The 21,446-nt window shown below is 41.0% G+C and overlaps 1 protein-coding gene across 1 annotated transcript in view; it reads right to left on the bottom strand.

Moving 5' to 3' along the window:
- RORB (RAR related orphan receptor B) overlaps positions 1-21,446 on the bottom strand; it is a 190,067-nt gene that overhangs the window by 27,909 nt on the left and 140,712 nt on the right. The window contains exons 3-4 of the mRNA XM_021694399.1: positions 19,064-19,205; positions 10,474-10,875 (exon numbers count right to left, since the gene is read on the bottom strand). Coding sequence (XP_021550074.1) covers positions 10,474-10,875; positions 19,064-19,205 — 544 coding nt within the window. The remainder of the gene's footprint in view (positions 1-10,473; positions 10,876-19,063; positions 19,206-21,446) is intronic.

Here is a 21,446-nt window from a genome sequence, read left to right as displayed (position 1 = left end):
AGGGATTTCTTTTAAACTCGGAAGTATTCTCCCTAAAATACTATTTAGTTCAGCCTCAATCAAAATGATTAATGAATTTTTAATTTATCGCTTGCCTTAAGGATCTAGAGAACCACTCAGTTCTCTGTTTCGTTTGTACTACTGGTGTGAAAGTGGAATTCTTAGGGGATTCACTTTGAATTAATGCCAGGATATCTCTACGGACTTGCTCAAGGCAAGTTTTAAGTGCCTGCATTAGGTTTTCAGAGTATCAAGATTCCTCAGAATCCACACTCTGAGGCAGTAACTATATTAGAACAACTGGTTGAAAGGTGAAACATTTAACCAAGTGCACATTTTTGTCTTTTTGACCGTAGACTACTAGTTTTGTAAGTTTCCTGTCATTAAATGGAACAGGTGCACTGGTTAGGGTGTAATAGGTGACTGTCAGGGAGGACAGTATCAATTTCAGGACCTCTCTGATTTTTCCAATCTCTATTTAGAGACTGTTATTTTTTAGGCATAAATAGAACTGTCCTGTTAGCATAAAAACATCAATAACATTTAAGCTTAAAACAGCCACTTATTAGTGATGCATAGCCTCAATAGGAAAGTCATATGTTTTTAGCATTTAAGTTTCTCAAATTCTTTTAAGAAGGAGTTGGGGAGCATAAATAGCCTATAACTCCTTTGTTGGCTCAGTTTCATGGTCTAACCACCCATTACTCCCTCACCAGTGAATTAAGATAGCTTCTGATCTCCTTTTCATACAAATTCTATTGCTGATTATTATATCAAAAAATGATATAACAGATTTTTACTTCATGTAGGCCTGAACCAAAATGTTCTTAGAATTCTTCAGAAAAATTATATTAAACAAATATGAGATTATGTAATTAACTATAAAAAATGACGAAAAGGTGATCAACACAGTTCAATGAAATATGAACACAGAGAAAAACAATGAAAAAATTAGATTACTATCACTACAAGTAATAATAATATCTAGGCAAAGACTGAGTGAATGGATGGTTAATAAAAATGGTTACTATTTTCTCAAATTTTAGGAAGCTCAGGTAAGGCACTTTATTTAAAAAAAAATTTTTTTTAAAGATTTTATTTATTTGAGAGAGAGTGAGAGAGATCACAGAGGGAGAGGGAATGGGAGAAGCAGGCCTCCCCCTGAGCAGGGAGCCCGATGTGGGGCTCGATCCCAGGACCCTGGGATCATGACCTGAGCTGAAGGCAGACGCTTAACCGACTGAGCCACCCAAATGCCCCAAAGAGCACTTTAAATAGAAGGTAAGAAAGCACAATGTAAAGCAGAAAGAAAAACTGAAAGAATCTATATTAGCATTTGTGTCTAAGCAGAGTATAAGCCAAACAAAAAAGCATCACAAAGCAGCAAAACAGATGAACCATCTAAGAAGGTGCTTTCTTCCTTAATACTTTAATAATGGAAAGCCATTTGGGATCACAAGTGTTTTGTTTTATTGTGATAATGTATATGTCTAACTTTTGGGAAATTACAGTTCCCTTTCTTCAACTAGTTAATAAGACTGAGAAAGAATCTTTTATGAAAACATTACATTTCAAAGTTAACTTTCATAGTGAAAGACCTCCTTCACAGAACAATCAGGAAACATCAACTTACTTCAATGTCCTGGAACTAATGAGTTCAAAGGGAGCTATCTTGTAAGACAGAGGAAGCCAACATGGACCCCTTCAGATTTTTACTTTGTGCCCTTTGGGAAGTCACTTAACATCTTAAAGTCCTAGTGTCTTTGGGTTTGATTTTCTATCTACAGAAGGATTTGGCAGGAGAGACATCTTCTAAGGGCTGTGTGAAACATGGCTACATGAGTCTGAGGGGCTCCATGAGAATTTCTCTTTGTTTTGACTCATGAGGGGGAAGTCTTGCAGAGTTACAGAGGGTAAGAGGACAGAAGAGTCTCAGATGGGACAAACAAGAGCAATGCAACCAGAGTCCATTAAAATCTTTCCCTACTCTCTTTAAAAGACTACGCCTCCACACGTTACCCGAAGGACAATTAGCGGGTCACAAATGATGAAAACCTAATTATGAAAATTGCTCAGGGCCATCATCAGGATTGACTTTTACTATTTAGATTTTGTTGACCTATGGATTGACCGTGAATTTAAACTGAAGCAATCCCCCTCTTCCTTCTGGAAATTTAGTCAATGCACTTCTGACCTTTAAAAAGAACTACTTCAGAGGAAATCTTGGGAGGTAAATTTTACATTTTCAAACATTCAATCTAAATTTAAAAAAGTAACGATTCCTTAAATAATACCTTTAGTCGACTAATGTTTTAAAATAAGTGTTTTCTAAGTAGTCTAGCTCTAAGTCGTCCTACAACAAGAGAGCATTTCCACAATGGGCCTTAGAAACATGGCTCAAATTTAAATAGTACATTTTTCCTCCTTAGGGTTGAAGGTATTTTGCCACAGGAAAGTTTAGATCCTGAAATAAAATCAAAACAATAATAAAATAAAAATAAAACAAGGAAAAAAGTCTTTCCAGCAAGGAACATTTCCCAAAGGTCCCCCACGCTGGTAAACCTCACAGGAGTAAATCCTGTGCCTGTTGACAGGGAGAGCCTCTCAGGTTGGTTGTGTCCTACACCAGAACACCGAAGTGCCTTCACTTCCGGGGACCTGGCCATCAAATGGCATTTCTGTGTTCCACGACGGCCCTCGTGGTACTTTAGCCCTAACCAAGCTCTTCCCAAGATGGGTGCGTGGAAGTGTGGATAAAACAGTACATCTCCACCCCGCATCTGTGGAAAAGCAATTCAGGGCTCTTGGCCAGAGCCAGTGTCAAAGCTTGTAATGACTCGAAATGCTGTTTGACCGTGGGGGCTGTTTCAGAGGCTATCTCGTAAGCATAAACACTTCCCCCCTTGACAAGTTGTAGGCAGAACCTCTTGAAATCTCCCTTCCTCTTCCTTACTGCAGAATATTTCATATCTACCATGGCTTTTGAAATTCAGTGTATAAAGTGGAATTGGTTTTCTGACAGCTTCTCAGTAGTGCCTGCCTGCCTGCCTTCCTGCCTGCCTGCTTGCCTTCCTTCCTTCCCTCCCCCCTCCCTCCCTCCCTTCCTTGTTGGTAGATTTTAGAGTTTTCTTACGAAGTTCTGAATTCTGAGTCCAAAATTAATCCTGCACTAGTATCTCTAGGAAAAGTCCACTGAGGAAGATCAGTTTTGTGCAATTTCAACTCAAAACAGAAAAGGTGAGTTAGAATATTTACCTACTGGAGTGAATGCTAGCACATTAGGAAAGCTGTAGTAATAGAGGTAAAGCACGTAGCGACTAATATGCATACATGTACAAGCACTTGACCTGAGCATGTATCTTTGTATTGCTTATAATGTAAACCATCTTTCTATTTGTTTGGAGCCTTGCTGGTCACAAAGTGCTTTTGTATACATCATGCCATTGACTCCAGTAAGTGCACAGAGCTTGGAACTAGAGCGGCTACAACATATCACTAGGTGATTTTAGATCATCTTTGTGAGGTTATTAAAGGATATCTAGAAAGATACGGATCTGAATGACCCTAGCAAAGAACTACAGTTCTTTGTCCCAGGACACCCTAGAAGAGTGCACAGCCATGGACTAGTTAATACAAGAGTGTGGCCATGGTAGAGATCTCAGAAATGTGACAACTGGAGCTGATTAGACCAGTCCCCATATTTGGGAAATTTCTCTTGAGATAGAAAGCAGGATTCTAGAGATAGCAGCCTCTTTTGTAGGTGGCAAAGAACAAGGGGGTGTGAAAATTTCGGAGGAGTCAAGTAAGACTCTCTCCGGTGCCCAAGGTAACCTGGTAGGCCTGGGGCTAAGGCTAAGGCCCCTTAGCAGTCAAAAACATATCTTCATTTTACAGCCTCCTCTTTTCCCACAAGAGAGGCTCAGGGAGGTAGTCAGGTTGGAGCGGGCCAGTGAGGAGAGGCGGATTTACCCTGAAGATGTTTCTGTACAGTATCCCATCCTTTACACTGAATGAACATGAACTCGGGCTATTTGGAGATTGCTTGCCACCCTCTTCTTGAGCTGTCTCTGGTGATTTTTGATGCTCATTTTAATCTGGTTTCTTGTTTTTGTTTTGTTTTGTTTTGTTTTCAGGAGGGTGGATGGAGAGAAGAGGCTGGTGCATCGTTCTGGTTTGACTGTGCTTATTAACTTTATCACTGATAGGGTCATCCCACCCCCCGGGTCCTCCTCCCTGTGAGGGAGGTGTGGTTGGCGGCAGCCACAGGCAAGGGACTTGAGCATCTTGCAGAACAGCCTAGTTACCTGTAGGTCTCTCCTCTCTACCACCCTATCCTTGTCTTTGGGAAGTGGCTATAACAGAGGGAATATTTGTATAGAGGGCTAAACCTCCCACCACGAGGTGGGAGAATCGTAATCCTTCAACGTCATTTAGTCCAACCCACCTTATTTTTCTGACAAAGACACTGAACCTCAGAAAGCTGAACTAATTTTGAACAAGTTCACATGGCTAGTATGTGGAATAAGGATTTTTAATATATGGTCCCTAAACTGCCTGCAAAGGGCCTGTGGTTGGCAGGGGTGGGGAGAGCAAGAGGTATTGGAGGACAGTGGAAGTTCCCAAGGTGTCTACCCTCAAAGCAAGGAAGGAGAATGAAAGGCACTGGGCTTTCCTTTCCCCATGCTGCTTGAATGATTTTTCTCACTAATTTGGTCTATTTTTATCTATTTCAATGACTTACTAGACAGTTGCTCCTGAATCACATGCCTACCTGTGTTTGTTAGTGGTGCCACTGGGGGGCAAAGGAAGTGTGTATAGCTAGAATTGAATTCTATTCTCTGTACCATTTCTGAACGAGTCGTTAATTATGCATAGAGAAATGTATATTTATTAAATACACATGTGAATATGCATAGATAGATTTAAGCAGTTATAAAAGATTTATCTGTAGAAGCATATGCCCTTAAAGGTGCCACCTTAAGACCATAGCACCTGCTTGGGGTTCTTAATAAGTAACAACTGAAACACCAACGTTGATAGAATTCTCCCAAATAAAGCACGCTAGTGAGATCTTCTATGTTTCTATGTAGACTTGATAGAATTCAGTAGTAGTAAAAGGGACTAGGTCACTTTCATACCAATCTCTATGTAATCTCCTCTAGTAATACTCAGCTTCTGGAATAGGTAATTTAAAAAAAAAAGGTTTCGGGCGCCTGGGTGGCTCAGTTGGTTAAGCGACTGCCTTCGGCTCAGGTCATGATCCTGGAGTCCCTGGATCGAGTCCCGCATTGGGCTCCCTGCTCGGCAGGGAGCCTGCTTCTCCCTCTGACCCTCCCCCTTCTCATGTGCTCTCTCTCTCTCATTCTCTCTCTCTCAAATAAATAAATAAAATCTTAAAAAAAAAAAAAAGGTTTATGTCTAGTTTTTATGCTTAAAATTCCAGGCTCCATAAAGAGAGCACACAAGAAACAGGAAATTAAATCTATATTTAAGATTATATAGGAGAGACCAAGGAATTCACATTTCTTTGTCTTTATCTGGAGAGAAAATTACTAAAAGCAACAGCAAATTCAGGATATGTGTGTAAAAGGTAATTTATCCACTTAGCCTCACAGCTAATTTGATGGATTTCCCCCCCCCACCCCGTGTTTTTAAAAGCATATTGTTTGGCTACTTGAACTCTCTTGTTGTCTAGTACCTCGCAGATATGCTGCCAATCGTCTTTGAGCTTAAATGAGTTTTTGTTAAAAGTACTGGTCCTATAGAATCCCCCAACCCATCTAAGAGCTACAGTGGGGAGCACATATAGGAGCCTCCCCTTCCTTCTTTGCTTGCTCGCTCGCTGGGGATCCGTTAGCCCATGTCCTCTCCCTGCCACCCACAACTGCAAAATTTTATCCTCACGCCAGCTTGAAATAAAGTTCCAGCTAAGCCCAGTTAATACTCCTGCCTAAATATTAATTTGCAGCTTACTTTCGTCCTTGTCTTATTTCATGACTTTTCCTCCTACGGGATTTTGAGAAACCCAAGGATAGAATTCTTGAAATGCTTCATATTTTTCTGTTTGTTTACCCGCATTTTGTTTTCTATTTCCAAGACCCTGAGAATAAACCATTCCTGTTAAGAGATATGGCTCAGAGTAAGCAATACCTCCCATCTCCCTCACCTCCAGGAGGGTCTGTGGTACCATCATATCCAAGACTTACAATATATGACACACTGAATTGCAATAGTTTGTTCTCATGTCTGGCTCTTAGCTGGTGAGGGCAGGAGCCATGATCTGCTGGTCTTGAAGGCCTGGCACATTTCAAAAATATGTTTTCCAAAGAATGCCTGGTAGTCTAGGGTAGTAGAGTTATCTACATCAGAATTTAAGCTTTGTCACCTAACTCTGTGTTCTAGAGAAATCCCTTAATTTCTTCATCTGCAAAATGGGATGATTTCTTCACTATCCACCTCTGAGGCTCAAAAAGGCTAACATGCATTTTCTAGACTTCTCTCCATACAAACCTAAGAAGTTTGTAGCTTCTTTGGTATATTTTTAGAAAGATGAGCTTGGATTTTCTGGGGAATATTTCTGACTCTCATGACATTCCTTTAACTCACTTTTTGGGACGAGTCTACTATTGCTTATACAGTTGTTTCATGGTTCTTACACATGTGGTTTGATTAAATTAATTCCAAGCTGTAAGACCATATTCTACATGAACTATTCCCAAAACTGGTTTTTATTTTTTTTTAAAGATTTTATTTATTTATTTGAGAGAGAGAATGAGAGAGAGAGAGCACATGAGAGGGGGGAGGGTCAGAGGGAGAAGCAGACTCCCCGCCGAGCAGGGAGCCCGATGCGGGACTCGATCCCGGGACTCCAGGATCATGACCTGAGCCGAAGGCAGTCGCTCAACCAACTGAGCCACCCAGGTGCCCCCAAAACTGGTTTTAAAAAACAGCTGCTTTTATGATAAACTCAATATCAGAATAATGTCCTGCTTGTACACAGTTCATTATTCCTTCAGAAACCAGAGGAAGCAGACCAGGGCTTCTAATAGCCAAGAATGATGTTCAAAAATTCTTTAGTGTCCTACCACCTTCAATTCACCCAGTGAGAATGTGGCTACAATCAGATTTTCTATTTTGTCTGCACAGAGTTCTTTCTGTGACAGCTTGCCACCAGCCAGATTAGTATAGATGCTCATTAATCAAGGCAGGTCAAAATGTCAGCATCCTCACTCTGGGCGCTCTTTGTACCACCTAGAAGGATGGCAGACAGGCAGCAAACACTGAGCACGTTTTGCTGTATGAATGCCAATTAACTTGTGAGGGGTTCCCTTTGTTTGGTGGGAGGACATAGAGCATAATGATCCAAAGAATGGCTTCTGATATTACTCAGACCTGAGCTCACATGCTTATTTTGCTTTTTTACAGGTTTTGTAACTTTGGAGCCTTTTCTTTTTTCATCTGTAAAATGGACATATGGCTACCTCCGTGATAGGCACAATACAACTGTGATGAGAATTAAATGGAGGACCTTGCTCAGCACAGTGCAGGTGCTCAAGAAAAGGTAATTATATTACTTATAATAACCACTAGTGTTATTAATTATAATGATATGAATCACATTGTAATACCAATGACATTAATAATAATAGTACAGCTTATGCTCGCTAGGTGCCCTCCTAAGAACTTATGAACATTAACTCATTTCATCAATACCCTCTTGTGGGACTATTGTTGTTCCAGGTTTACAACAGACCCAAAGAGATTAGGGAAATTGCTGTCGGGAAAGGAAGGTTTTGAACTCAGGCAATTCAGCTTTAGAACCAGAGTTCTTCACCCCCATCCCATACCACTGATGCTTTTCTGCTCAACGGTACTGCTGCGGACGTGGTGTTTTAGTACAACGAGCGACAGTTTTTTGGATGGTGCAAGAAAGAACAGTGTACCGCAATTCTGTGGCTTGTCATAGGTTATCTGCCTTTGACACCCACAGCAGTTTGTGTCCACTAGATGGCACTGTTGTTCAAACGAAATGTGAACCAAGTCACTACTTGGGTTTGGGAGCCTGCTAAACTTGGGAATAGCAGCAGGGCAAGCCAGTTGCATCCCTCAAAGTCTGATGGAAGAAACCCCCAAAACTTCACAGCGTAGCTAGAGATCCCTAAATACTAATGGTATGGAGAAATAGGAAAAATATATGCTAGTTTTTTCTGGGTGTTGATGTCTGTAGAAACTCTGGACGAGTTTTGAAATCATCCAGTCCAAATGCATCAGTTCATAAATAAATAGACCGAGGGCCAGAGAGGAAAAGCTACTGGGAGATGCACACCCAGACTTGATGGCTTTGGCTGTAGTTCTCTCTCCCTAATACTTCCAACTGATTCTAAATCACAAAGAAATTGTGGTTCCTGAATTCTTAGAAGCCTTTCCTTTGGGTATGGGGCAGAAGACTGCCCAATGATTATGAATTTCTGCCTCATTATGTTTTATACGTATATTCAAAATCAAGACCAGACTCAGATATTTAGATATGAAGGAGGATAAAAGCAAAAAATGGTGCCTATTTCTTTTTCTTTTTAATATGTCTCCTTGGAAAGACTGAGTGACTCCACTTTATTTTTTTTTTAAGAGAGGGAGAAAGGGGGAGGGGCAGAGGGAAAGGGAGAGAGAGAATCTTAAGCAGGCTCCATGCCCAGCGTGGAGCCCGACGTGGGGCTCAATCTCACAACCCCGAGATCATGACCTGAGCCGAAATCAAGACTTAGATGCTTAACTGACTGAGTCCCCCAGGCACCTGGAGCGACTCCACGTTAAAAGACTGACCCAGTTGGTTGACAGTGCAGTTTGTGGATATTAAACCCAGAGCAGGTAGCAGGGTAATGGATAAGCAAAAGGACTGGAATCAGACTGCCTGGATGGAACCGAAGGACCCAGGAAAGGCCATGAGACACCCCTAAGCCTCTGTTTCCACATCTGTAAAATGGGAATATTTTTACTTATAAGACGTTTGTGAAAATTAAATGCATATGAAGTGCCTATGACATAGTTAAAAAACTAAGGTTAAAGGTAGCAATAAAAATGAGTATTTGTCATGATTGCTGATGCTTAGTTTTCTGTATCTCTCAGCTGTGAATGTCATTGCGGGTGCTTTGTCAACAACTTCTTTACTCACTGTCACATGCTAAATTGCTAAAAAAGAGACATAATGTTTCAGGTTTTGTAACTGTGTAACATCACATCTTCCTCAACCAGATGGTAGAAGTAGTCAAGATACATATGGCATGTACTTCATTATGTGTTCACATCAACTTTATTTAAAACGCTCGTAGGCTTTGGGCTCCTACTCATAGTTTAGACAGAGAAGGTGACTGGCATGCAAATAATAACCATTGAACACTTGCTGAGTGTCAAACATTGCTCTGTTTTGCAAGTATGAACTCATTTAATTCTTACTACGACCGTGTGATCTAGGAACTAATACTTTTCCTTTTTGAAAGATGAGCAAACTGGGATCCAGAAACTTGGGCTCCAGCTTAAATAATAAGCCAGAGTCAGCATCTGAACTCAGGTGGCCTGGTTCTGTCACCTCTCAGGGCAGGATATGAGGAGGAGGCTTCTCCAAGGTTCCTGAGGTCTAGCTCGCTTCCCCCCCCCCCCCCCCTACCAAATAACACAATGAAGCCTGGTAGAGCCACTGTTCATGTAGCTCTTCTAGGCTACTGTTAACAGGCAACTTCATGACCCAGGAGGCTCATGTATTAAACCTACATCAATGTTTTTACGGCAGTTAGTTAATGAGATCAACTGGTTAAACATTTAATAGACTCCTGAGCTTAACAGGGTAAAATAAAGCTGCACTATTCAGTGTAACTTATTGGTTGCTCATATGTTCTGTAACATTCCAGACTACCCTCTTTTCACTGCCAGGAATTTAGACTCTATTCCCAGGTAGAATTCTTGAATTCAGATTTACAAGAGACATAGCGGTCTTCTGGTCTACCCCTCTGCCTTTAAAAAGAAGGAAACTGAGGTACCATTTGCTTCTGGCTAGTCCCAAGTTATCTTAGAGGAAGAGCTGGAGCCCTGTTCATTCAGGTATTACATACTGCTTCTACATCCCTTAGCTATTTTATTTTGAATAGTATCACTCTGAATACTTGCTGAAATTCTCCTGTTTACACCAATAACAGTTTTCCTTCAGTGATGAACCCAAATTCAACAGAGAGCATCTGTTCTTTACAGATAGCATCTTCCTGTTGATGTCTTCTTTCCTCCTTCGCTTGACATCAACTTTTATGGGGCAGGGGACCAAGGACATTTATCACAAAAAATTTTTAAATCAAATAGTGTTTTTTACTAGAAGCCACGCACACAAGCCATCGAACCTAGACCTACGACCACGACCCTACTACACAGGACCAAGGCGACTTCAAAGCAGAATTGCCAAAAGGGAGCTGGGAGGCGACTTCCACTTACCGATTTCGGTCATCGTTATCCCTGGCGCTAGCTGCCCGTTGTTGAAAGAGCTATAGGTAAACAAGTTGGGTACGGACGTGAGGTCATAGATAGGCTCTTGCTTTATCTGTTTGATCCCAGTCATGTCAAGTCCTGACTGATCAGGGGACGGCTGGCCGGAATCCACGCTGTAATACCCCTCGGACTTGGGCAGGTCGATGACGTGTCCGTTGGCGTAAGTGCCGCCGGCCTCGCTGTTGAGGCTGCTGAGGCCGTTGCTGATGCTGCTGCCGTACACCCGGGCCAGGGCTTCGGCCTCCCCGCTCTGCTGCTGCCGCTGTTCCTGCAGCCGCTGCTGGTGCTTCTGCACCTCAGCATACAGGCTGTCCCTCTGCTTCTTGGACATCCTGCCGAACTTCACAGCTGCGCGGGAGGGCAGAGAGAAAAGCGGGAGAGAACGCTTGGGGTTATCATTTGGGCAAGCCCAAGGCTCAACATCAGATGCACAGAATCCTAAGCACCCAGAAGCCCGAGAGTGCGTTCATCTGCAGCCCGCATCCGGCGAAAGGTTAGACTCGGGAGGGTCTGGACTGGTTTATGTGCATGGTGAGAAGTAACTCTAAGCTACCAAGAAATGTCAAAACTTACGTATTTCTTATTGCTATGAAGTTAGAAGGCATAATCCTGGTTCTTTTTTTTTTTTTAAAGATTTTATTTATTTATTTGAGAGAGAGACACAGCGAGAGAGGGAACACAAGCAGGGGGAGTGGGAGAGGGACAAGCAGACCCCCCGCTGATGCGGGACTCCATCCCAGGACCCTGGGATCATGACCTGAGCCGAAGGCAGACCTGAACGACTGCGCCACCCAGGCGCCCCTGTTTTCGTTGACATTTTAATAGCAGGCACTATTTGGTAGTTTTTGGTTTGTGGATTTTTTCCCCCACACATAAGAAGGAACCAGGATTGGGGCGCCTGGGTGGCGCAGTTGTTAAGCGTCTGCCTTCAGCTCATGTCATGATCCCAGGGTCCTGGGATCGAGCCCTGCATCAGGCTCCCTGCTCCGCGGGAAGCCTGCTTCTCCCTCTTCCACTCCCCCTGCTTGTGTTCCCTCTCTTGCTGTGTCTCTATCAAATAAATAAAATCTTTGAAAAACAAAATGTCAACGAAAACAATGAATTGTGGATCACCACATCAAAAACTAATGATGTATTGTACAGTGATTAACATAATAAAATAAAATTTAAAAAAAAATTAAAATGTCAACCAACATTCATTCTTAGCTTCCCCAGCTAAGCACTAGGGTTACTAGATTGTTGGATGGGGTCCTATTATTTCACATTTTCTTTCTTTTCTTTTTTTTTTAAATTTTATTTGAGAGAGAGAGAGAGAGCACAAGCAGGGAGAGTGGCAGGCAGAGGGAGAAGCAGGCTCCCGCTGAGCAAGGAGCCCCATGCAGGACTCGATCCTAAGACCTGGGGATCATGACCTATGCTGAAGGCAGATGCTTAACTGACTTAGCCACCCAGGCATCCCGTATTTCACATTTTCTAAATAGCATATTGGGTAAGACTAAGGATGTGGCACAGGGTGATAAACACGATTTTAAGTAAGCATTTGTCTTCAGTTCACTTTTGGGACCAAATTCGAAGAGTCTTTGGAAAATAGCAGTTATGTATATCCAGTGCTTGGCAAGTGATCCCACTGTTACCCCTCCTTTCTTGTTCTACCACCTTCAAGTTTTATATTGCCCATCTCTTCTGGAAAAATCCTTAGGCATTCTAAGGAAAAAGGAGGAAGAGGCTCTGTAAGTGGTCACAGAGTAATCTGATGGTGCTTTGATCTGAATTCATTGTTTCTTAACTAGGAGAGCTTAACCTCCTGAACTGCTATGGATATTGACATTTTTCCTCACAAGCTTTTTTAGTTTTCCTAAACTCCCAGTTTAGGCTGTGACTATTTTAAGCCAAGGGGCCATCTTGTCTGAATCATCAAACACTCCGTCGTTCAGCTCATGTTAATGGTGGGCACTGTGACAAACATGGAGTTTCCCCTCTGAGTTTCCATTTTCTTTTCATTCCTGACAATGTTCCCATCACCTTCTTTTAAGAAAAGATTTTATTTATTAATTTATTTGAGAGAGAGAGAGAGAGAGTGAAGTGAGCAGAGAGAGGAGCAGAGGGAGAGGGACAAGCGTGGAGCCCACTCCAGGCTTGATCTCACCACCCTGAGATCATGACCTGAGCAGAAACCAAGAGTTGAATGCTTAATGGACTGAGCCACCCAGGCGTCCCCCTCCCCCATCACCTTTTGTTATTGGGAGCCCAGGGACTGTAGAAAGAAAGTGGAGGTAGAAGCAGGTCCGATTCCTGGATTCAGTCACTAGCGTTGGTGAGCTTAATTTCTGAGAAAAACTAAACGAGGAAGCGCTTAAGAGCTCTCCAGCACAGAGAGTCCTCAGAAGAGACTGCCTACTGTGAAAGAGCTACCATTTCCCAACACCCCCGTCCCCTGCCAGGTTCCATCAATGTTCATTATCTCCTTCTGCTGGTTACAGAGCTACCAAATTCTATCTAAGCATCGGCTGTTCAGAATGGAGACCACATTTCCCAGCCTCCCTCACTGGCAGGTGCAGCTTTGTGACTAAGTTCTGGGTGGCAGGAAGTAAATGGAAGTGCCACTTATACTTCTGAGCGTGGGGACATGTTTCTTCCTCCTGCCTGCCTGCTGGAAGGTTGTGGCTATGAAGGCTGGATTTAGAGCAGCCCAAACTTCCTGTTTCTCCTTAATCCTCCTGTAAAGACTAAGTTCTGGTGCTGCCTAAACAGAAAAACAAAGGGTTGATTATATAGTAAGTTTTCTGACTGAAGACAATTCATATGTTTAATTCACACCAAACTCCCCTTACCACCTCAACTGTCATTTTTAGAGAGTCTGGAATCATTTAGATCATTGTGTTTAACTTTGTTGGTAGAGAAACGGTCTTTGTTAGATTCTGTTTCTCAGACACACATTTATGTGCTATGATATTTCCAGTTTGTCCATGGACCATATTCTAAAAATTTTAGGAAAAGCATTCTTTGTACCTTTATATTATATCTTTACAAATAACATATATAACATTATAATAATTTCATAAATAAATTTATAAATAAGTAAATTTATATGTTTTATATACATATAAATTCCTTCGGGAAAAAACTTTTTGTATAAGAAAAAATAAACCATGATAACTTTTGATTCAGAAAGAACGTTTTCCCCCCCAAGAAATTAACTGACACCCTTCTTTATTTGCTAACCTGTTCTTTGCATTCATGTAGGTTCAGTACAGCCATTTATTACAGAGCTATGCAGGTGGATATAAAATTTCTATTGTAGATCAAAATTTTATTTTGGCTGGAGTAGATCTACTTTTTTTCTTTTTTTTTTTAATTTGAGAGAGAGAGAGGGAGGGAGTGAGGGAGGGAGGGAGGGAGGGAGACAGCGAGCATGAGCAGGGTGGAGAGGTGGAGGGAGAGGAAGAAGCAGGCTTTCCCCTGGGCAGGGAACCCCATGTGGGGCTCGATCCCAGGACCCCAAGATCATGACCTGAGCCCCAAGCAGATGCTTAACTGACTGAGCCACCCAGGCACCCCATGGAGTAGATCTACTTTGAGTTACTTTGGTAGAATAGTTTTGCATTTGTTTGTTTAAAATCTATAAAGAAAAAAAAACTGGGGAGAAACTCCTCTCTCACGAAGACATAAATGCAATGTCTCTTTTTAAAACCGTTTCCATTTAAACCTTGCTTCCGATTTCCATACACTCTATATTTAGGTGAAATATACATTGGGGTGGATTGATTGCATTGATGACCCTGATTCCTCTTACCTATTCCCCGCCCCCCCCCAAATACGCACGGCCCTTTCATTCTCCGCAGGCCCCCTGCCCCACCCTTGTCTCAGGGTCATGTGACCTGCTTGGGGCCAATGGGAGATAGACATGTGACACAAACAGAGGCTTCAGAGGTGTTTGTGTGATTGAATATCTCACCAGGAAAAGGACGTGCCTCAACTAGCTTGCTAGAGGATAAGGTTTGTGAAGCCCAGCCCCAGCCACCTCGATCTTTCCAGACAAGGCTTTCCACCTTCAGCGGAGGCACAGACTGACCTATAGCCAGCGGCCGATGAATGAGTGAACCCAGTTAAGACCCTACATTAAATAATTTTAGGTCCAGAAATCTGCTCTTAACCATAGATCTCATAATCAAAGCAAACGATGTCAAATAAGTATGCTGTCAAGACCTCTGCCCTGGTAAACTTCTGAAAACCCAATGGTAAATAGTTATGCCCTTTCCAAGGTACTGACTTACCAGGTCAACGAACAAACTGAAATAGTTTCAGAGACAACTTAAAGCTCTCCTACATTTTGGAATTATCCGTCTTCATCCTAAATCAAGAACGTTGCTGACAGTTACTATAATACTATTTTAGAATAAATTTTCCATTCATTTCAGAAACTTCGGTGAGCCAGTGTTTCAGTTTTGTGCCCCTTCCTGTAACAAAAGTAGTGACATATTTGGGGAAAAGGATTCCAGTACATGGAACAAATAAATCTACTGAAAACTCTCCTTAAAAGGCTAAGTTCTGGTGCCCTCCTGACATTTTATATATATATAAATAATTCCTTGTCACTATTTGTAAAAAAATTTTTGTTGTATTAATAGGCCTATTTCTAACAAAAGCCATATTACTATTATATTTTCAAGTATTAGCATTCTTCTTACCACTACTCATTAATCAGAATGGCACATATTTTAAGTGTTTGCCCCTCTCAAACTTGAATTATTCTGTTGATGATTTTCACTTGAGTATAGAGGCAGCCACTTGTTAAACTGCTAGCTCTCAAACTCGCATGATTCTGTATACATCACAAGTGCTTTATAAATATTCAGGGATGATGGTATTTGCTTATGATATGCTCTTATCACTCATCTTGATCCCACACTAGCAAGGAACAATTTTATGCAAAATATTGGGAATCTTTTCATATTTATTTGGATTGTGGGATTCTAAATGGAACAGAAGTTTTTTGGAGTAATTATAAAACAAAGTCAGATTCTTTGAAGATTTCTACTTACCAACACATGACATCTGGATATGGGTTTTTGGCTTCAAGAGAACCCAATTGTAGAACTAACAGTCATTTTGGAAATTATTTTATCTTACAATCTTTTGGTTGTAAAGTTCTCTATGCTTACATCTTGCTGCTTACCAAGGAAACCGGTCTTAATTTAACTCTTTTCAATTTCAAGGATGTGCCTTTTTTTATAGTGCTCTAAGCTTTGTAGAAAAGATCAGATTCAACCTACCCAACCCTATCCATAATTTAAAAATATTCTCTCTCATCCCTCTCCTTTGCCAGCAGAACTTCCTGTGATGCTCGAATGTGCTCTATGCTTTCCAAGATGGTAGCCTCAAGCCACATGTGGCTATTGAAATACACACTAGCTGAAATATAGCTAGTGTGAGTGAAGAGGTGAATTTTAAATGTAATTAAAAATTAAATTTAATTTTATCTAATTTAAATTTAAACTTAAATTTAAATAGTGACATGTGGATACCATTCTGGATATTGGACAATGCCATTCTGGAGAAGTAGAAGCCTCATCTGTTAAACCTGTCCTTGTAAGGCAGCTCCTGTTTTTTCACAGATGCATGTCATTTAGGAGGGCACACACTCAATTATTGCAAGGTGAGTATCATGCTTTCTCTTTGGGGCCCCAAATCCTCCTACTGACACCAAGCATTTTTTTTCTGGGTTTTGTCTGTTTGTAGTAGTATAGTTGGAAACAGTTATCCTGAAGAATCCTGCAACTAACGTTTGTGAAGGGTCCATTAAAAAGAAAAATAAAAAAGATGGTGGAGAAGATTTGGTGGGCAAATTTGTTATTGAGTTTTTTGTCTACTCACATATGGGCCTTGACTAATAAACCACGATAGAAGTGGAAATTCAGGAAATAATGAAAGTTCAGTGATTTTAACAGTTATATCAAGTTATCTATCTACAAGAAGCCATGTTGCTTTGGTGACCAGGTTAGGTGAAATAAACATTCTTGGTGCCATGTATAATTGATAGAAAGCAAATGCAAATAGCAAAATGAAAATGCCACTTTTTGTCTGAAGGAAGATGGGCAAGGTGTATGTGGAAAGAAGTTAGGTGTGAGGGCATTTTACCTTGGCTCCTGGTACTACCACTGAAGCACCTTGAAAATACTTGCCTGATCAGTAGAAGCTAAGTATAATAAATTAGTGGCAGGGAAAGTACCACCTCTCATTCTTGAGTCCTAACTAGACATAGATAAGTAACCATAACTTTAGGGCTTTTGAAATCATCAACCCACAAACAAGGCATTACATATCAAAAGATTAAACCTAGTCAGATAACTTGGTATTGATATAATTTATTTGCTAGAAGGTACCCTTTATAATGAAGGTTTAGATGAAACTTCCTCTACATAATGTAGTCAAGAAGAATCGTTTTCCCTTAGAAAGAATCATCTTTTGCTTCTGCTGGAGCCTCTTAGCCTCCTTCCCAACCACTACTCCCATCCCTGAGCATTTCTCCTCATTATTAGTTTGACATAAGACATGTTTAGGACATCTTTTTGAAGATGTCTCTGGAAGCCTCAGGACTGTCTCTGGACCTAAATCTAAGATGGATCGTTATCCTGCATCCCCAGGATCCCTAGACATTGTATTGCTGTTACCTGCAAGTTTATGTGCAGTAAATTTCTTCCCCCTTGAGAGTAGACTGGGGCTCTGTCCATTAAATAACCCTTCCTCCCAACAATTTCTTTTATGCCATGGGATTCAGACAATCTCCTAGATTTTGAGAACATTGCCTATTTCTTGTGCATAATTCTGTTCACCAGCATGGACTCCCAAGACCTGCCCTTCCAAAAGAGATACTTTCTTTTATTGTAGGAAGAAGTAACAAATACAAATAACCAATGGCTTATTCTTTTTGCTCAATTATTAATATATCCTGCCAATTCATATACTGTCAATTAATATGCTGCCTCACTATGGTGAAAATGAGGTATAAAATCATCAACTCAAGTTCCCATACAATTTCACCAAATAAATCCTTAAAACCACTAAATCCCCATCCTCCACCTTCTTCACTTTAGTTATGTGGGAGTACACAGTGCAATAGATTTACCCTAGGAGTAGTCTACACAGTTTGCAAGTCTAGAAAAACAAACAAAAAGTCAGTTAGTTAATAGAAAAGTTTTGGAAACTTCTATCTCTGCAACTTTAGAAGCTACCTATAAACTGAAGGGCTCAAAGTCAGATTCTTTCAATGTTTTTGGTCAAATTTGTCTCCTGGGTATACTTTTACTCAAGGAAAAGTTAGGTGGGTTGGGAAGTAGAAAAAAGGTAAACAAAAATTTATGATATAAGTATTCTGAGAATGCAAGCTAAGAAGTAAGCAGTTTATATGTTTAGATATCAAGACTTATGGAGAACTGATTTCATTCAAATGAGTAAAAGGCTCACAGTAACTCATAAAATCCCTTTATACCAAGAGATGGTGCATGCCAATTACCCATATTTCTTTAAAGTATGAAAGCCAGCCTTCCTTCCTTCCTTCCTTCCCTCCCTCCCTCTCATTCATACTACCTTGAACTTCATTAGAAGGAGTGTGACCAGAGGTAGAGAGTCCACAATGATTCACATAAAGAGAAAAAGTCCCAGGGGTACTGTCTGTGTCTCAGGCTCTAGGTAAAAGAGAATTCCACGGTTCATTCAACAAACCTAAATAGGTGCCTGCTTTTAACCAGACCCTGAGGATACAGTGAGAACAAGACAGAAATGCCACCAGGACTCAGGGTTGCTCACAACCTGATACAGGAGTGCTGTAGCCAAAGTCAGTGGGGAAATAATTAGTTGGGATGAGTGCTTAAAAATGGAAGCAACACTAGATGAAATTCTTTGTGTGAGTTTATTTGTTCTCTTTCATTAATCTAAGAAATTCAGTTGGGGACCCACCTCACCCATTTGGGCCATATTATGAGAAGGACACCACCCACACAGCCCTTTTAGGACTTGGACTTCTGTTATAGCCTTTGCAATTTTCATGATGCTTCACAGAAGTCCATGCCCAGTAGTAGAACTTCTGGGCTTCCTACAGAAATGCATGCTGTTCCTTAACATCTCCACATACCAAGCAACCTGTGTACCTGTCAGACTTACCCAGTGACCAAATGGTCCCAGTTTGCCTGAAACTCTCCCTGGTTTCAGCTCTGAAAATCTCACATCCTAGGAAACCGCTCATGCGTGGGCAAACCTAGATAAGTTTCAACCTAGGCCTCTGTGGCTCTCACCAAACCTTGTTAGCACAGGCTGCTCCCTGAGTTATAGTGAAGTCTTTCCTTTCTTCCTACTTCAGAGGCAATACAATGTTTTTATACGTTCTTACTTTTCCTCTTCATGCACTACCAGCACATCGTTTTCTTTTCTTTGTATCCCCAATTCCCTTTGTCTAGAATCATTCTGGTGGTTTAAATAGACTCCAGCAAAGCATCCATGTGAAAGCCTTCAAGTAAGAAACAAGAAGTCAGTGTCTCACCATCTCTCGACATTCCCAGGGCAAGACACTTTTGCAGTCGGCAGTGTTGGCAACGGTTTCTGTTGGTTCTGTCGATTAAACAGTTTCTCTGCCTTGGGCAGGAATAAGAGGCATTGTTTTGCTGGCTCCTCCTGAAGAAGCCCTAGAAGCCAAAAGAGAATGGGAGGGAGATCGATTTATAAGAAAGAAAATGGAGATAATTAACTTACATCTTTGCTACATTTTCTACAGTGACTGGAATGGAGTTTAATTAAAAAAAATTTTTTTTTTGGACACTTCTCCTTGGTTAGCTTACAGATGTTTCTACTGGGGGGAAATATGTACTATCGACAGAGAGCTGAAGGTATCTTTCATTCATTCATTTAATCAATGTTTACTAAAGACATTTGTGACCTGTGTTGTTCTATACAAAGAAAAACAGAACAGAGCTCCTGCCCTCAAAGAGCAGTGAGTGAAGAAGGCATGGCAAAGGACAGTGTCACTGCCAAGCCAAGTAGGACAAAACGTGATGGGGACAATAACACAACCTTATGGTAAGTGCTGTGGGGGTGAGGAACTTGGGGTGTTGGTCATAATAGCTGTACTGAGGGCAGGCGCAGCATGTACCATGATCTTCCTAGTTTCTAAGATGCATTTTTACCTATTTGAAAAATTTTAAATTTGGCCAGAATGCATCTGGGAAGGTTGTTTTTTAAACCAGCGATGTGCCTTATAATTAACCTCATATTAAAAAAGGAAATATGGTATATAAAGTCTTCAATAAAAATAAGCAATAAATAAAAGCTGAACTCATGCTCTTTGCTTGGCTTCAGGCTAGGGAGATGTACGAGGTTTTCATGCAAGTAAGTTTGGGTTTTTCTGGTACAAACTTAATTGCCATGGACCATACACTACCCTCCTAAATAAATCCATAGCTGAGTTATGGATTAGTCATCTTACAGAAAACCCTACAGGGGAAAATCTGGGTTTCCTCAATTATCAACAGAAGGATAGAGCAGGGTTGGGACTAGTGTTGCAGCTAGTGAGGCAACCATCTTGGCCACAAAATTTAAGAATAGCCAAAAAACTTGTTAATCAGGATAAGTAATATTTTAACACGTTATATTAAGAATCAACATTAATGCAAAACACCCCGAAAAGTTTAAAGAGGATCAAGATTATCGATTTTCCTTTAGTTTGGGGCTCTCATATGGCATGGTGTGGCACGTGAAGAGAGCTTGGCCACTCTTGTGAAGAACTTCAGAAATGGATGTGTAGCCTGGTATCTTTTTAGAGAGAAAAAATGCCAGCCAGTTTTGTGTTGTAAGCCTCAAGCCATTCAAATCAAGGAGTAGTTTGGTGCCCACAGATCCATGTGTATTACTTAGATAATATGTTGGGAACCATTTGTCCAGTTCGAATGAATTCATGGAGCTCTTTAAAATAGAGCTCACATCCAAGCCCCCAGGGATTGAAATGATGTATTCCCTATACAAATGGTTCCCAACATATAATGGTGCGATTTATGATTTTTTGACTTTACAGATGGTGTGAAAGCAGTACGCATTCAGTAGAAACCATACATTGAATTTTGAATTTGGATCTTTCCCCAGCCTAGTGAGAGGCGGTCTGGTGCTCTCTTGTGATGCTGGGTAGGGCTGCAGCCCCAGCTCCCAGTCAGACTGGTGATCACGAGGGTCAACAACCCCATGCACTCCCAGCCGTTCTGGTTTTCACTTTCAGTACAGTATTCAATAAATTACATAAGATATTCAACACTATATTATAAAATGGGCTTTGTGTTAGATGATTTTGCCCAACTATAAGCTAGTATTAGTGTTCCAGGCACATGTAAGGTGGGCTAGGCTAAGCCATGATGTTGGGTAGGTTAAGTGTATGAAATGCATTTTTGACTTAAGATATTTTCAACTCACCCTGAGTTTGTAGGGACATAACCCCCATGTAGGTCAAGGAAGATCTGTACCATCAAAGCTGTCAGAAGCCATAACTTCAGCCCATCAGTCTTGATAAAAGAGGATTTGGAATTTACATTTTAAGAAAGAACTGGTGGTTTTTATCTTTGGATACTCTAGTGCCACTTAGCAAAAGAGCTGACAGAGAAGACTTTTGAAGTCACAGCTACAGTCCTAATTTAAGGCAATTTGACATTAATTACGAGGCATTTCTTGCTTATCTGTTGCTCATTATTGCAAATGAGGTCTTTGGCATGAAAAAGAGATTCTGTTTCAAATTTTATTGAATGAGGAGGAATTTGAATAAGTGCACAAGCTGAATTGATGTTATTTGAAATGGGTTGTTTATGTTGACTCAAGAACCGTATTATGAAAATTCAGAGGTTGATACTGAACGTGGGGATTCTGACATCTTATTCTGAACAGAGTTT

Source organism: Neomonachus schauinslandi, chromosome 13 (genome assembly GCF_002201575.2).
Source record: "Neomonachus schauinslandi chromosome 13, ASM220157v2, whole genome shotgun sequence".
NCBI classification, from domain to species: domain Eukaryota; kingdom Metazoa; phylum Chordata; class Mammalia; order Carnivora; family Phocidae; genus Neomonachus; species Neomonachus schauinslandi.
This window is presented reverse-complemented; position numbering and strand designations above follow the sequence as displayed.